The sequence below is a fragment of the Pelodiscus sinensis genome, chromosome 19 (assembly GCF_052426305.1).
Source record: "Pelodiscus sinensis isolate ZL-2025 chromosome 19, ASM5242630v1, whole genome shotgun sequence".
Lineage (NCBI taxonomy): Eukaryota > Metazoa > Chordata > Testudines > Trionychidae > Pelodiscus > Pelodiscus sinensis.
In genome coordinates this window covers 28948726-28965465 of record NC_143070.1, presented here as the reverse complement: position 1 = coordinate 28965465, position 16740 = coordinate 28948726, and the positions used below count along the sequence as shown (strand labels likewise).

The 16740-nt window shown below is 49.4% G+C and overlaps 1 protein-coding gene and 2 non-coding genes across 5 annotated transcripts; 1 reads left to right on the top strand and 2 right to left on the bottom strand.

The window, feature by feature from the left end:
* The first annotated feature begins 779 nt into the window (after positions 1-779).
* LOC142821546 (uncharacterized) lies at positions 780-10731 on the top strand. 3 transcript variants are annotated; one of them, XM_089771099.1, is made up of 6 exons: positions 780-1238; positions 4167-4282; positions 4856-4915; positions 6856-7056; positions 8278-8391; positions 8682-10731. In XM_089771099.1, the coding sequence occupies exons 1-6, from the start codon at positions 1177-1179 to the stop codon at positions 9617-9619; spliced, it is 1491 nt and encodes a 496-aa protein (XP_089627225.1). In that variant the 5' UTR covers positions 780-1176; the 3' UTR covers positions 9620-10731. The 3 variants fall into 3 exon arrangements, with proteins under 3 accessions (XP_089627225.1, XP_089627224.1, XP_089627226.1); XM_089771098.1 differs by having other exon boundaries at positions 781-1238; positions 8679-10731; XM_089771100.1 differs by lacking the exon at positions 8278-8391 and having other exon boundaries at positions 781-1238; positions 8679-10731.
* Positions 10732-14226: 3495 nt separating this feature from the next.
* LOC142821725 (small nucleolar RNA U3) lies at positions 14227-14442 on the bottom strand. Its single transcript, XR_012898414.2, has one exon. It is a non-coding gene; the product is annotated as a small nucleolar RNA U3 (small nucleolar RNA).
* Positions 14443-16164: 1722 nt separating this feature from the next.
* On the bottom strand, positions 16165-16247 carry TRNAL-UAA (transfer RNA leucine (anticodon UAA)). Its single transcript has one exon. It is a non-coding gene; the product is annotated as a tRNA-Leu (tRNA).
* Between the last annotated feature and the right edge of the window lie 493 nt (positions 16248-16740).

Below are 16740 nucleotides of genomic sequence, written 5' to 3'. Positions count from 1 at the left end.
TCGCTCTGGGCCCCACGTGGCTGCGGGGCTCCCCTGAGCCCGTCTCTGCCGCGCGCTGCGAGTGTCCCGAGGGGGACGCGCTCCACGTGGACTCGGGTCTGGTGGGGGCTGGGGCGGCTGCTGGAGGATCGATGCCGCAGCCCCGCACTTTCGAAATTCCCCGGCGCTGGCCAGTGCGGGCCACGTGGGGCCGAGGGTGCGCATGCGCGTGACGCCACGGTCGGGACTTTAAAAGCCCGCGGCCCAGCGTTGCACGTGGCCTGGAGCCTGGGCCGGGCCGCCCTGCGCACTGGAAGGCAGCAGGTGGATGGCAGAGGCTTGTGCTGAGGGGAGGGGAGGGGGGGTGATGCTGGAAGAGGAGAGGGGAAGGGCATTGGGGGAGGTGCTGGAAGGAGGGTGGGCGTGAGGAAGGTGGGGATGGAGCAAGGCACGTGTGAGGGCTCAGGGCATGAGCAGAACGGGGGCAGAGGGTGGTGAGGGGCGGGCATCAGGGGAAAAGAGGGCAAAGGACGCAGGGGCAGTGAGGGAAGGGGGAGGCACCAGGAGGGTGCAGGGCTAAGGGAAGGTGCAGGTGCCAGGGGATTCTGGGGTGACACAGAAGGGTGGACACCTGCAGGGGAGGGACCAGCACCAGGAGGAGAGAGACAGGGCAGGTTTGTGGAGGGAGGTGTTAGGAGAGGGGATGAGGAGGGGGTAGCTCACATGATCAGTGTGGGGCTACTGGAGGAGTGGGCACGGGGGGACACACCCCTTTTTTTCTTCTGTTTTTTCTTCAAACGGGCAGGGGAGCCATGATATTGTGCTGCCCTGGGCCCTGCAAAACTCTCATCCATTCCTGGTGGTTAAAGCAGCTTCCCCAGTGGGGATGAGACATGAGTCAGAGAGTGGCCCTGGCAAGGGGCCTTTTTATTTCCTTCAACATTTATTGTAATCATATATGCAACTCGGAGGGGCTGAGCAGGCTAAAAAGGGCTGCAGAGCCCCCCCTGCACTTTGCCCTGCCCACTCTAGATGTATGTTTCTTCTCACTGCATTTTAAAGGTGTTTAAAATGTAAAAAGAGTGCTATAGACAGGACAGAGTCTCATAACTTTTCTCTTGTCTTATTCCCGGGACTCACAGAATTGCTCTCCCGTCTCTGCAACCCATATTCATTGTTTTCCTCTGTGCAAATGTAATGCCTTGTACTGTAACTACTCTGTGCAATGCAACTCAAAGTCCTGCTACTTTGAAACAAATGTAAGTAAAAATCAAAGCTGCTGTTAGCTCCAGGTCCTCAATTATTTCACCAAGACATTTCTGAATGGTGCACTGAAGTCCATCTACCAGTGGCCTCAAGAGGGCATCTTGTTCCTTTGCAGTTTTGAAACCATCAAGTATAATTTAAACTTAAAAAACAACAAATGGTCTGGTAGCACTTGATAGACAACAAAATATATGGATGGTATCATGAGTTTTTGTGGGCACAGCCCACTACTTCAGATGACCAGAGTTTTGAGTTTAGGCTGTACAGGTGTATTTATTTTGGCCCTCTTGTTATTGTTAATCTATAAAGTACTACCAGACTGTTAGTCTGTACAGGATAAACTAAAAAAAAAATCTCTGCTACCCCCTGAAGCTGGTATAATTTACACAGCTGCACTCCATTCCATTAGTGTACTTATCTGTGCTTGGATAATATTTAGTGCTTTCACCAATGGGCCCATAACCATGGCATATGCTACCAATAAAACCAGCTCTGCTACATTCAGCCTTTTGACCAGCCAATACGTAATGTTAATAAAAATACAGAATGATCAGTGAGGTTTTTTTTTAACAAAAAGAAAAGCATAAAGCAAAGAACTGCTTCTTGCATACTAATTTGGAGTCTTGGGCACACATTTCTCATGGACATTTCTTGTTCATTCAGTATGCACCAAATTCCCTCCACAGCCATGAACACAGAGTTCCATCCTTTCTGGCATGGCCGAATGAACTGTGGCTTGTATTCTGCTTCCACCATTTTTGCTCCAGTTGCTGAGTGTTCAATTTTAATTTATAGTGCTTAGCATCTGGCAAAAGTGGGCCTGGCCATCTTTTTTTAGGGGTCATTTGATTCTTCTTGTACCACATCTATAAATGAAACTAGATTCTGCAAGTGGCAGGCTCAATGTTGCTGGTTTGGTACAATTTATTCACAGTTGTTATCGCTGTCAGGGACATCTTCAGTTTTCTGAAATTCAGCTTATCAATATGAAACCCTGTTGTTGAAAACACAGTTGAAAGACACCTCCCCCCCCCAAAAAAAACCCCAAGCCACATTAATATGTCCCCCGATTGATATACCATGCTGGGAACAATACATTGAGGGGATCCTGGGAGAAGCTGTGACTCCACCCCCGAACCAGACATCCTTTGGTCCATCCCTCCTGCCCCCTGCACTCCAGGCCCCCCATCCAGCCCCCAGCTGCTCTCCACACCTGAGGACTCCCCTGCCCTTGGCCCCATGACTGCACCATGCCAAGCAGCAGGGCTGGCAGTGGGGCAGCCATTCCAGCCAGGCACTGGAGGAACTGAGTGCGAGGGGGGGCAGAAGGGAAGGGGCTTGGATTAAAGTTAGGGAGCCTGGTCAGTGGCCAACCCTGTTCACTGTGCTGCCCAGGAGTGGTTCTTGCCCTGCCCTGGCCCAGCTGATTTCCCCCCCCACCCCCAGTTGCTCCAATGTTAAGAGCCGGATATGCCGACTCAGGGACTTTCCCTATGGGCTGCACAGGGGCTGGTAGGGAGCCTGTGGAGCCGCAAACTGGGTGTTTGACAGCCTGGGCCAGTGGCGCTGCCTGGCATCTCCAGGAGCCTGTTGGGCCAGGGGCTTCCAGTCCCAAACTGGACACCTGTCTCCCTCAACCCTCCCTCTCTCGCCCTGCCCCCATCCCCTCACAGCTCCCCTCTCCCACCCCTCATAACTTCTGCTCCTCAGCTAGGGAGAGCCACTATGCTGGCACAAGTGTTGGGGTCCAGCCATCCGATCTGGGTGTAACTCGGCGTGTGCATTGCTGCCATGCGAGTGACTGTTGTGCTTTGCAGAGTCACAGGCACAGAGCTATTAGAGATGGCAAAGCCCCATTAGCTCACGGAATCTATGGCCCTCGGGCCAGGTCAGGGCGTCTCTTCTCCATATTTGCAAAATGCCTTCCCTGTGTGTGTCCAGTGCAGCTGAGATTCTTTTCTGTCTCTTTTCTCTGGGACGTAAGAAACACCTTGAGCAGGTAGGTGGCTTGCACTCCTGTCATACTGTACAGCGCAGGGAAAGAGCTTGGAGCTGATGTTGGCACCACATCTCCCTAGGGCCCTACAGCCAGATGTTGGATAGAAATGTCTCTGACTCACTTAATTCTGAGGGTCTCACCCTTGCACAGCAGACTCTGGAATTCCCCATTCAGGGGCACAGTCTGACTTCAGATATTTCCTAGAGCTGTCACCTCCCTGGGGACTGTCTGCCTCAGGACTGTGGGGCTGGAATATGGGTCTGTCACTGCTGGACACTGGGCACATTTAGACCAGGGCAGCAGGGACCCAGAGTCTGTCCTACCCGAGGGCTGTTTGGAGACCTGTGTGGAAAGAGAAGGGATGGGAAGCAAAATGCAGGACAATGTAGCACTTTAAAGACTAACAAGATGGTTTATTAGATGATGAGCTTTCGTGGGCCAGACCCACTTCCTCAGATCAAATAGTGGAAGAAAGTAGTCACAACCATATATACCAAAGGATACAATTAAAAAAAATGAACAAATATGAAAAGGACAAATCACATTGCAGAACAGAAGGAGGATGCGGGGGGGTGGGAAGGGGTGGGAGGAGTTGGTGTCTCAGTCTGGTTCCTAGTGGGCAGATTCCTTCAGCCCTTCACCTGGGAACATCCTGTCCTTCATCACCTGGAGGTCAAAGAGTAAATTGGCCATTGAGACTCAATTCCACTTTTGTCCCCAGCTGGTCTCTCCGGGCCAGAGGTAAAGAACAGCAGTGGGACCTTTCAGGGGAAGGTTGCACAGCCATGGGCTGTGTTGCCCCTGCTGTCAAGCTGGGGGAATTCAAGTAATTCTAACTCCAGGCCTGTTAGAGCTGACACTCACTAGCCAAATCTTATCATCTGTAAATGAAATAGAATCACATTGAATTGTTTCTGTCCAGGTGTGAGACGGGGCAGTTCCAGCTGCCAGAAGAAATTTCCCCTGAACTGGAAGAACAAGTCAGTGCTTTCTCCCAGAAAACGTATGCGCTGTCGGAGACTCTGAGGGAATTCAAAGGTACCTAGAAGGGATGGAGTAGGGGAAAGTTGTTTAACTATTAGAAACTATTGAATCTGGCCTCTGAAGCCAACCATCCCCTGCCTCAATTCCCACATGGAGAATGACGGCCCTATCATGCTGCTGTCCTTAGAGGCACTGAGCAAACAGATCCAACTGCTTGCAGATAGAGCCAGGGGTTTGCAAACTCTGAGCCTCCCGTTGGTGTCAAGGGATCCAAATAGGTAAAGTTAATATCATGACAACGTGTTCCCCCAGCGCAGCTCTAGGTTATGACAAGAGGTGGTTAGTGACTGAGAGAAACCAGGTGGGAGGGGATGAAGAGGGAAAAGTAAATCTCGCTTTCAGTTTGTGTCTCCTGGGGCGGGGATGAAGCTGCAGAGATGTTGGCTCCATTGCTGGGAGGTGCCCAAGCGAGAGAGGACACGGAAAGTTTCAGACCTTTTCATACTAAACATTTGAGTGTGTCTCTGTCTGGTCTCTGATACAATTGTAATGCAGAGTTCAGAATGGGGACATTATAATAAATAGGAGAGCCTGGAATCTCACCTCTCTTATCCCTTTCCCCACCAGACACTCTGCCCTCTGCACTGGAGAGAGCAAGAGGAAAATCCCTGGGAGCTTTCAGACAAGGTGAGTTTGTTGGTGAAAATTCTTTAAATGATGAGAAAATTCCTGTGAAAACATCTTCATGGGATTGTCATTGAAGTTACCAACTAAACCCAGTGACCACGGTGCACACAGCCCTAAATCACTCAGTGATCAGTGAGGAGCCCCAGGGGCACTGCATGGGGACCTGCAGACACTTTGAGAAACACTGATCTACAAGGTGTGATGCTAAAGGGGTGAAGTTAAAGCACACAACGGACGGCACCTTCAGGCTCAGATTTCACTGCTCAGTCAGTTTCAATATGGGGTTGGTTTCAAACAATAAATAGGCTGAGAGCTGACTGGCTTCCACGGTATCAGTTTGTTCATGGCGAGAAACTTCTGGATACGCAAGGGCTCTTCGGTCTAGTGCAGGCCTGGGCAAAATGCAGCCTATCTAGCTCGCCAGGACATCGGATGCGGCCCACTGATGCTTAGCGAGCTATGGGCTAGTTCCATGCTTGCTACTTCCCACCTGCAAGCCACTCAAAGCTAAGGTGATCCCAGAGGTGAAGAGGGAAGGCTACAGGCACTGCTTCCACCCCCAGGACAATCTCATTGGCTGGTTTCTGGCCAGAAAGGAAGCACTGTGCCCCCTCTGCTCCGGCTCATAGTTATTCACACACCCACATGGCTCCGTAGCTGGTGTGAGGGTTGAGCAGGCTCCCTGCCTGCCTCAGAGAGGTGCTTGGCTGCTGGTCGGGAGTCACTCAGGTAAGTCTCCTGGCCAAAGCCTGCCTCTGGCACCCCAACCTCTCCCTTCCCCATCTAGTTCTCTGCCCCCCCACTCCTGCCTCCCACTCCACATACCCAAACTCTTTGTTCTTTTCCTGCATCCAAGTAACCCTCATCCCCTTATTTGTCCACTTAGCTGCTTCTCTAAATTAACTTTATTTTAAATATCTCATGACTAGTTGGCTAATCCAGTGCCCCAGATCACACCTGCCTCCTTCACTGAAACTCCTTCCCAGAACCCTCTTTCACTCCTGCATCCCAACCCCTTACCCAAAGCTCCCTTCTTCTCCCAATATCCATCCCATACACTGTATTTCCTACTTAATGTCTTGGAAGAGTGCAGCTCTCTACCACTTTCCAAAATCTTGGATCTCTCGCCCCCTCCCCAAACAAAATAAATTTCCCACCCCTGGTCTAGTGGATACAGTTCAGTGAGAGTCAATAACTGAAAGCTGCAGTCAGAGAATTTCAGGCTAGAAAAGAGGCACAAATATTTGATGGGTAAGAGGATTAGCTGCTGAAACTAATGAGCGAAGAACTGATGGATTCTCCATCTCTTGATGTCTTCATATCAACACTGGGCGACTTTCTACAAAATAGGCTGTGGGGAAACAGAGCTTTGTGCATGGGTAGCTGGGCTAGGTGTAATGGCTTGTGCCGCAGAGTGGACAGACTGCATGGCTAAGGATATCTTCTGATGCCATGAATTTTAAGGTCTTATCCTGTAAACATTCAGCACACATGTTTAATAATATGTATGTGAATACTCATATTAACTTCACTTCATCTCTGTTGTGGAGAGAGTTTATAAAGTCTCTGTCAGATGAGAGAACCAAAGTTTGGGCTGCAAATCAATGTAGGAAGATGAAGGATTATAAATACTGCAGCCCAAATTAAATTAAATCTATGTCCATGTCCAGGCAGATGAATATGTGGCTTGTTTAGCAGAAACACTGGGTGCTGAGAACTGAATCCCATTGTTGCAGGCAAAGTAATGTAACTCAAGCCAGGTATTGAGAGAAATAAATACGGCTTTTGGATCTAACTTGTGTGTGGTGTTTATGGAATATCTAGACTCAGCGTAGAGTCCAACATGTTTTCCACCAGGGACAGAGTCTGGGCAGAATTGGGTGTGGAAAGGATTAAAACCCTTTTTGAAATGTCTTCAATTCCCCTTCTCCTCCTGACAGGCTGCAGAACACCCATGTCTGACTCCAGCTCAGCCCCTGGCCTGCAGAGCCAGGGAGAGGAAATGGCCGTGGTGGAGCCAGTGAGCTTCGAGGAGGTGGCTGTGTATTTCTCTGAGGAGGAATGGGCTCTGTTGGACCCAGGCCAGAGAGCCCTCTACAGGGATGTGATGCAGGAGAATTACGAGACTGTGAGCTGGCTGGGTGAGGATTCCTGTCCACTTGTGTAACAAAAGCTAGGTGGGCTCTGGAGCAGCTGGGTTGGGTTTGGTTCAGGGTCCTTTATTGCCCAAACTCCCAATATCAGCAGTATGTGCCCCAGTAATCCTGGCTCCTGCATGAGAGGTGACTCGGTGACATAATAGTGGTGCTGCTCTTCCCACAGCCAAGGTCTTATTGTGGTTCCAGCCATCTTGCCCATGCTGTGCCTTGGCCGGAGGTGTCAGTGGAAGGGCCCAGGCAGGTACCAGAGTTGTGGGGCTGGGTGCAGCTGCTCTTAGCATCTGCAGGGTCCCCTTGTGCTATTGTGTGTGGAAGGAAGGCACCAACTCAGAGTCCTTCCCTGCCTCTGGTAGATTCTGTGTAAGCCAGAGGAGCACCAAATGGCAGGCTCGACTGGCCACAAGAGGAGGGCTGCTGCTGCTGGCAGAGTCGAACCAAGGCTGCAGAAGGGGAGCTGAGCTGCAGGAGCATCTACAAGCAGCAGAGAAGCAGCCCAACCTGTCTCCACCTTGGCTGGCCACAGGAACAGGCCGGCACTGCCCTGGCTGTCTGCAGGACTGACCGCTGTTGTGGGCAGCTGACAGGGCCCACCATGGCACAGTCAGTCAGGATCAGGAGTGTGGACCATAGGCAGGGCTTGAAGTGGCCAGCCAAGGATTCATTTTCCTGATCAGACAATTCCCCTGCCTCCTTCTGGCTCAGGTAGAGCATCTGAGCCCAAGAGCAGGGCAATTACATCCCCCAGCCAAGAGCTTTGTGGGCAGAGCCCATAGGGCTGTAGAGCTCTGCTGGGTCCTTTCCCTCCCAGACCTAGAGACCTGACATGTGGCAGCTCAAATATGAGTCCTGTCTAGGGGTGTCTGTCAGTCCTGAAAGTCCTAGAGCTCTCCCCTTATGAGCAGTGTGTTCCTGTCCTGCCCCAGTATGGAACAGGCCCTAAAGGAGACTGAGTTGTATCCTGTAAGAGTGCAGCAGAGCGCTCAGTTCCCCATGGGAGTCAGCTGGGCTATTCCCAACATGGTAGTTGTACAGGGGGAGTATGGAATTAGTGTATCCTGGGGTCTTGTACCAGCCAGAGACCAGTCTCTGGAAGGTGGGGAAGGAGCCTGTCTGGGTAGGAGACTCATATCCTGGCTTTGGAAGCAGGAATGGCACAGACCTTAATGAACAAGATCAGCACTTGGTTAATTGCTCCCCGAATAGGATTTCCTATTTCCAAAGCTCATGTGCTCTCCTGGTTGGAGCGAGGGGAAGAGCTGCAGATCCCAGATCTCCAAGGCTGTGAGGAAGGGGAGATCATCAGTGACACCCACACAGGTGAGAAATCAGCTAAAGTGACTCAGACCAGTGTCTGTGTTCTCATAGCAGATGTTGGTTGTGTGTTTTCATCAAGTCTGACTGGCCCTTCAGCCTGTCTTCAACTCCACGCTGAGAGTGCTGGGTGGGGAAAGAGTAATGGGCATGCAGGGTGAACTCAGCTCATGATTATTGTATCTTTCCAGCCATTCTTTGGGTTTGTCCTGCATTTTCTATTCACCATTCAGAATTTTTATTTCAGCTCAGCACAGGGAATGACTCCCGTGTGGTTTCTCTCTCTATCCCAGCAGGTGATGGGATGCTGAATGAGAACAGTGAGAGGAGTCTTCAGGAGGAAGGACCTGAGCGAATGGCTCCATATGGGGTGTTAGTGGAAAGATCTGAAGGGCATGTTTCTCAGAGTCCTGAGCAAGGAGAGACTCATGAGAGTCAGTGTAGTCTACAAAGGCAGCAGGGAAACCATCCAGAAGCAGGACAGGATAAATTCAGTCAGAGGAGCAGAAGGTTGAAAAGAAACAAAGAAACTGTTCAAAAGAAAATCCCCCATCAACATTCAACTTGTGCTTGGAGTGACTGTGCAACTCTTCTTAAACATGAAAGAGCCCAAACAGGAGAGAAACCCTTCAGCTGCTCTGACTGTGGGAAAAGCTTCAGTTGGCGGTCATTCCTTGTTATCCATAGGAGAATTCACACGGGAGAGAAACCCTTCAGCTGCTCTGACTGTTGGAAAAGCTTCAATCAGAGGTCACACCTTGTTATCCATAGGAGAGCCCACACAGGAGAGAAACCTTTCAGCTGCTCTGACTGTGGGAAAAGTTTCAGTCAGACGTCACACCTTGTTATCCATAGGAGAGCCCACACAGGGGAGAAACCTTTCAGCTGCTCTGACTGTGGGAAAAGCTTCAGTCGGAGGTCACGCCTTGTTATCCATAGGAGAGCTCACACAGGGGAGAAACCTTTCAGCTGCTCTGACTGTGGGAAAAGCTTCAGTCAGAGGTCACATCTTGTTATCCATAGGAGAGCCCACACAGGGGAGAAACCCTTCAGCTGCTCTGACTGTGGGAAAAGATTCAGTCGGAGGTCATGCCTTGTTATCCATAGGAGAGTTCACACAGGAGAGAAACCCTTCAGCTACTCTGATTGTGGGAAAGGCTTCTGTCAGACCTCAACCCTTGTAAGACATAGGAAAACCCATACGGAAGAAGCTATTCACCTGCTTTCACTGTAGGAAATGTTGCAGTCAGAGATCACACCTTGTTATCCATGAGAACTCTCATAGGAGAGAAATCCTTTAACTGCTTTGACTTTGGCATATGCTATAGCGAGAGTTCAAGGCTTGTTGCATATAGTTGATCCCACACAGGTGAGAAACCCTATAGTGGGGGTAAGCAAAATTTTCTGTTAGTAGAATCCAGCCTTCCTAAGACTTTGATCCTGTCCACAAGGCAGTGCCAGGCCCCACCTCAAAATGAGCATGTGCTGAGGGTGAAGGAGCTTAGCCCCATCCCCTCTTTGTGCTTTGTAGCCACTAGAGAGGAGGCAGCGCTAGGCTGAGTCTTTGCCACACAACCTGAGCCCGGCACTAGAGGCACTGCTGCCACTGCACTGCTGGCCTCCAGGACCACATGGCCATGTCAGGGGTGCCTCTGGGGCTATTCCTGAGCTTCATGGCTGCAGTAGCAACACCTCCAGCCCTGGACTGAATCGGTGTAGTAGTGGTGTGTCTGGGGCTGGTCCTAGTCTGTGTGGCTGCTGCTGCAGCAGTAGAGCCTCCCTCTGGGGTGACCAAGACAGTGTGACTGGAGATGTTGCTGCAAGAAGGCCCAAAATCAGGTAATATTTGCTGTCCTTCCCAGACACTCCCTCCCAATCACCTCAATTCCCTTTCCCCCAGCAGCCAGCACCCCCAGCTTGCACTGACACCCTCCTTTTTTCTTGCACCTTTTCTCCTGGCCACACATTACATCTTCCCCCTGGCCAGACACCTGCCTGCTTCCCAGATCCTTCCTCAAGACCCCAACCCTTTCTTGTTATTGGATTTTAAGGTGATCATACAGATAACTGCTGTGATCATGGGGAACTGTTTGCCCCAAATTTGGTACAAAGTGGGCCGTGTGAGGTGTCAAAGAAAAGCTGATATTGTGCTGATTCTGTGTATGGTATTAGTGTACTTGTTTGGAGTTTGCATGGGGAGTTATGACTATGGGCTCTGCTGATGCTGTGTATGGACTGCCTGTCATGAAGACGGCATGTCCTATGAGTGACTATGCTAGTCAGTATAGCTCCAAGGACAATAGTTCTCAAGGTGGCCAATACACACCTGAAGAATGCGTGTGGAAAGCAGCCAGAGCACAATGGCTGCTGGCATATGAAACAGGTCATTTGACCATGTAACTAGCTCTAGATGAGGAGACACCAGAAATTAATATCAAATGCCATGAGGGGGGCTCCATCTTGTCTTCAGTCTTGCTACTTATCCCAGATGCAGCCTTGCTAAGGACAGAGACACGGGAAGGATTGCTGACCCATCCTGACATACGGGCCGTGTCTACACTGGCATGAATTTCCGGAAATGCTTAAAACGGAATATTATTCCGTTTTCAGTTTTTCCGGAAAAGGAGCATCTACATTGGCAGGCTGCTTTTCCAGAAAAGCCCTTTTTCCGGAAAAGCATCTTTGGCCAATGTAGACGCGCTTTTCCGGAAAAGAGCCCCGATCACCATTTTCGCGATCGGGGCTTTTTTCCAGAAAAGACTACTGGGCTGTCTACACTGGCCCTTTTCCGGAACAGTGTTCCGGAATAAGGACTTATGCCCGAGCTGGAGCAGAATAGTTTTTCTGGAATAGCGGCTGATTTTGTACAGTAGAGCATTGTTGCTTTTCCGGAAATTCAAGGGCCAGTGTAGACAGCTCGCAGCTTATTCCGGAAAAGCGGCTGATTTTCCGGAAAAGTGGCCCAGTGTAGACACAGCCACGATGTACCCCAAAGACTTATACTAGTAGTTTGTAACATCTCCACTAAGATACTGCATCAAGAACTTGCTGATTGATGTTTATAATGTATTCTCCTTAACAGCCTTACTCTCAACCTTTTCTGTCTTTTATTAATAAACATTTAGATTCTAAAGGATTGGTCCACTGTGATCTGGTGGGTAAGATCTAAAGTATAAATTGACCAGGAATTCATGGCTGGTTCTTTGGAACCGGATGCATCTGTTCTGGGTTGGAGAGATTGGGCTGTATAACACCTCACCTGTGTGTAAGCCCAGGGCTGATTGTGGCATAGAAAGAGCTGGGGTATATGAGGGGTTTTGCTCATGAGGCTTCCTGCAGGCTGGATTGGCAGCTAAAGTGCTCAGTGTGACTGGTTTGTAGCCTATTTTGGAAAGGTCTCCAGTCAAGGGCTATCAGCAGTCCTGGTGTTGAGCAATTTGCCTTGAGTGGATTCCCTCAGCAGTGTTCAGGCCTGGCCCGGCCAATCACAGCCCTGCCCTCTCCAAATCTTCTGTAGATTACTGTTGCTAATGGAAACGCACTGTTAATTACATAATTAGTCAAGCCATTTTGCTAGGGATGCATCTGGGCAGTTGCATTTGCATTATTAAAGAGATTAAACCTTTTACATTTCTCATGTTAGTTGATCAAACTTTATTTTAAATTAAGTAAAATATTTATGTCCAATACATAGGAGGTAGGCCTCACTAGCCTGGCCAAAGACTGAACTGTACGCAGCGTATCCTGCATCAGAAGGGAGCTTCCTAAGCAAATTGAGCAAGAAACCACAATGCTGTTAAACAAACAAACAAAAAAATCGCACTGCCTGCTGTTTATCGGGTCAAGCAGATGTTACCATCTAAGAGTAAAGTGCCTTACTTCCTCTTTTCTCTGTAAATTTCCACTGTGACTTTATAAGAAGGTATAAATATTTCAGACGTTTGAGTGTGAGGAGAGGCTTGTATCGGTAAGGGGTAACTCCCTGCCATCTGCAACACCACCACACCCAGCTGGGATATTAAAATGATTTTGTCTGACTTGAACCCTAAACCTAGGGGCTACATCTACATTGGCCCCTTCTCCGGAAGAGGCATGTAAATTTCTAACTTCAGAATAGGGAAATCCGCGGGGGATTTAAATATCCCCCGCGGGATTTAAATAAACATGGCCGCCGCTTTTTTTCCGGCTTGAGGAAAAGCCAGAAAAGAGCGTCTAGACTGGCATGATCCTCCGGAATAAAACCCTTTTCCGGAGGATCTCTTATTCCTACTTGCAAGTAAATTAGGAATAAGAGATTCCTTGCAAGTAGGAATAAGAGATCCTCCGAAAAAGGGCTTTATTCCGGAGGATCGTGCCAGTCTAGATGCTCTTTTCCGGCTTTTCCCCAAGCCGGAAAAAAAAACGGCGGCCATGTTTATTTAAATCCCGCGGGGGATATTTAAATCCCCCGCGGATTTCCCTATTCTGAAGTTAGAAATTTACATGCCTCTTCCGGAGAAGGGGCCAATGTAGATGTAGCCAGGGTGTGTTTATTCCATGACAATTCTGATGTCGTGACTCAGATTCACACATCCTGCTTTTCGCTTGGGAAAACCATGGGCCACTCCCTACCTAAGTCCAGGCACCACAAGCAAGGTGAGGAGCCTTTTAAATCCCTACTTTGAGAATCAGTAGAGGGCTTCCAGTGGCTTCAGGTGCTTGGTGGAATTGCTGGATCCAAACCTTTAAACTCGGGTCAGTTCAAAACCAGTGTGCCTGCTTAAAAAAAAAAACACAGTTCTGTCAGGAGTTTGGAAATAAGAACATTCTGGAGGGAGAGTCTGGTATATAAGTCTGGTTGTTAAATCATGCATTTGTTGAGTGTGTGAATGTATGTGACTGAATGCATGATTCCTGAGAAATGAGCATTGAGTCTTGTCACCTCCCTAGAATAGACTCCTGGGGCATCCGTCAGCCACCCTGGCTGCCTGCTGCAAAGAAGCAACCAGCTCTAGCAGTTAAAGTCTTCGATGGCATGAGGTCTCAGTGGTGACTAACCCCATTTACCCCTCCCTGTCTCTAGCTACATCCTGTTACCGGGGGGTCAGGATCACCTCGGAGACAGAAATCGTGGGATGATGCGCTGTCCGGAAAAAAGCGCCAGTCTAGACGGGATCTTTCGGAAAATAAAGCCTTAAAATCAGGAATAAGGGACCTTTTGGAAAAGGCTTTATTTTCTGAAAGATCCCCGTCTAGACTGGCGCTTTTCTCCGGCAAAGCCCCAAGCTGGAAAAAAGCAGCAGTCATGTTCATGCAAATTGAGCAGGGAAAATTTAAACCCCCGGGGCATTTGCAATTCCGACTTCTCTCATCTGCCAGTGTAGACATAGCCTTCCAGAAGAGAGCATCTACACTGGCATGTGCCTTTGCGCAAGAGCATCCATGCCAGTGTAGACGCTCTCTTGCGCAAGAAAGCTCTGATGGCCATTTTAACCATAGGGCTTCTTGTGCAAGAAATTCATGTTGCCTGTCTACATGGCCTCTTGCGCAAGAACAGCTGCACAAGAGGGCTTATTCCTGAGCAGGAGCATCATAATTCTTGTGCAAGAAGCCCTGATTTCACACATTAGAACGTCAGTGTTTTTGTGCAAGAACTCCCCGCCAGTGTAGACAGGCAGCAAGTTTTGGCACAAAAGCATCTGCTTTTGCACAAAATCATGCTAATGTAGATGTAGCCCAGCATCAGGACCAGAGCACTACAAATAAAACCAGGAATTAAGGAAAAGCCAGGACAGAATGATAAAGTGAAGTCCCTCCTCTTTTCTACTTCAAAGCTAATTTTGAACTTTTTGACAGTAGCCAACCACTCAGCCTGTGCTCTCTTTTTCCAACTTCCCAACAGGAAAGAAGGAACAATCATCAACAGCAGACAGCAAATACATTAAAGCAACACTGTCTGCTCATTTCATGTTCAGAAGAGAACACTATCATTCATCCTCATGGTTAGCGAGACCAACCACTTACAGCTGCATTTCTCTAGTTACCAACTATAGAAATGATCCCTGAAAGTACAGTCTTAGTAGAGCACTCCTTGCTACACACCCACACTCATGTGCATTCACTTTCTCCTCATGGGGAATGTTTTCACACAACACTTAGAAAACTAAAGAACAGAAATAATCTCAGCAAAGTGCTTGTTCCATTCAAACACGCTCCACCAGATTTAGAAAGCTGTATATTAGAATATGCTCCATGTCCCTTTTTACAGAAATATGCCTCCTGATTAGCATGTGGAACACCTGGCACCCAATCAAAATCTCTTGCTGTTTCTTCCTGAAACTGCAGTTCCTGGGGCTCCTTTAAGTCAGTGGTAACAAACTGCCAGTCTGTGGACCAGCTGGGTCCAGGAACACCTGTCTGCCAGGAAGAGTTGGAAAGTGACTAAGTAGAATTATTTGATCACACTACTCAGGACCTTTTTTTGGGTATTTCTACTTTACTCAAGTAATTTATTTTTGTCACTCTTTGACTTTTAATTGTTGGGTTTTTTAAGACAATATTGTATTGTTTACTCCACTCCCATTTCCAGAGGTGCTGGATTACTCACGACTTGCATCATTCTGATTTGCTAAAGCCCAGCTGCATGTGCAAGCACCAGTCATCCAAGAAATAGCCAATCCACAAGCACAATGACCCTGCCAAGGAAGAAGCCTTTTAATAGCTGCTCCAACACCTTGTCATTCAAACCCAGTATCCCTGCAGGCCCTGCCAGCCTGAGACCTTAGCGAGTAGGGCCGCTGCCCAGGGCTCCGTGCTGAGAGGGGTGATATGAGCAGTCTCATGTGACCTTTCCTGGGGCCAGGCAGCTAAACAGGAGGGAACAGCCGGGGTCAGGGGGGACAGAGGCACTTACTTGTGCTGAGTGAATCCTCTGCTCTGGTGGTAGCTGCAGCAGGGTGGGTGGGTGCGGGGGCAGGGGCCCCTCATTCCCCCTGGGACAGAGGCCCCTGTGGAAGCCCTGTGGGGGGAGGTGGGGCAGGCTGTGCTGGAAGAGGCTGGGGGTGGGTGACTGAGTGGGGTGGAGATTAAAGAACAGAACCCAGAAGCCTGATGCTGAAACTCCCCCTCAGTCTGGTGTTTCACACCCTGACGGATCAGACTAAAGTGTCTCAAAGGAGCTACAGCCCCACAGCCCGGCCTAGGGATGGCTCAGCCAGTGGGTTAGAAGCACTGGGAAACAGAGAGACTCAGGAGCTGCTCAGAGACAACCACTGGTGAAAAGCAGAACAATTCCCTGAGCAGACGATTGGTTCTGGCTCATTTGCTGGGACTTAAGGAGAACAACAAAGTCCTGAGTCTCCTCCCTGTGACTTCCTCCCAGCTCAGCCAATCAGAACCGGGACTAGAACTGGAAGGCTGTGTCCACACTGGTGGACTGTGTCTACACTGGCGGGTTATTGCGCAAGATGGGCCACACTGCCCACTCGCTCTTGTGCAAGAAGTTTTACAGTAAAGTGTAGTAAGAAAGGGCTTCTTCCACAAGAGCTATGCTCTTTTCTAGCAGGTGTAAGTCTTCTTGCACAAGAGTTCAGGACAGGGGTTTCTTGCACAAAAGAGTGTCCACACTGCCATGGATGCTTTTGCACAAAAGCACAGCTCACACACAGCAGCACATGTTCTTGCATAAGAACCTGCCAGTGCAGATATAGCCCACAGCACCTTCAGAGACAAAGTCCAGTCCCCTGCCTCACAGCAGGACTAAACACCATCCAAACCAATGTCTTACTAAAGAAGCAAAGCTACCAGGAGTGGGGTTTGAACCCACACAGACAAATGTCCATTGGATCTTAAGTCCAACACCTTAACCACTCAGCCATCCTGGTAGTGGGGGGAAAGAGCAGACATGAGAAAGTTCTCTCCCCAAACAGCCCAGGGACTCACTCTCAGCACATCTGCCCATCCCATCCCGGTACCAGGGCTTCCCACCGCGAGGGCGAGAGCTGCCCCCTCCCCACAGTGAGGAGGGACGCAGGGAAAAGGAAAACCAAACGAGACAAAACCCAACGTCCCCAGGGATTCCGAGGGACAAAGGCCTGGTGGAGAAAATACCTCCCCCCCTTCACCCAGTGTTTTCCCTGCCTTGCTTTCGGCCAGCCCCCATGGATCAGGCCAGTGTTTCCAGCCTTTGTGTTTATACCATGGACAGACAAACCATTCACAAACCTTTGCCAGACTGGTAACATTTTATTTACATATCACTGTGCATGCGTAGACTGCACTGAGCCCCACACTGGGCTAAAATCTACTCACCACAGATGGGCAGATTGCCCTAAGTGCCGAGCCCTGCATATCTGTGTACGCATTATGCAAGTAAGT

Coding starts and splice junctions, on each gene's coding strand:
- LOC142821546 (XM_089771098.1), top strand. CDS start 1,177: ATGCCTTGTACTGTAACTACTCTGTGCAATGCAACTCAAAGTCCTGCT. Junction 7,057..8,277: donor CGAGACTGTGAGCTGGCTGG/GTGAGGATTCCT, acceptor CTCCCCGAATAG/GATTTCCTATTTCCAAAGCT. Junction 8,392..8,678: donor CATCAGTGACACCCACACAG/GTGAGAAATCAG, acceptor TCTCTATCCCAG/CAGGTGATGGGATGCTGAAT.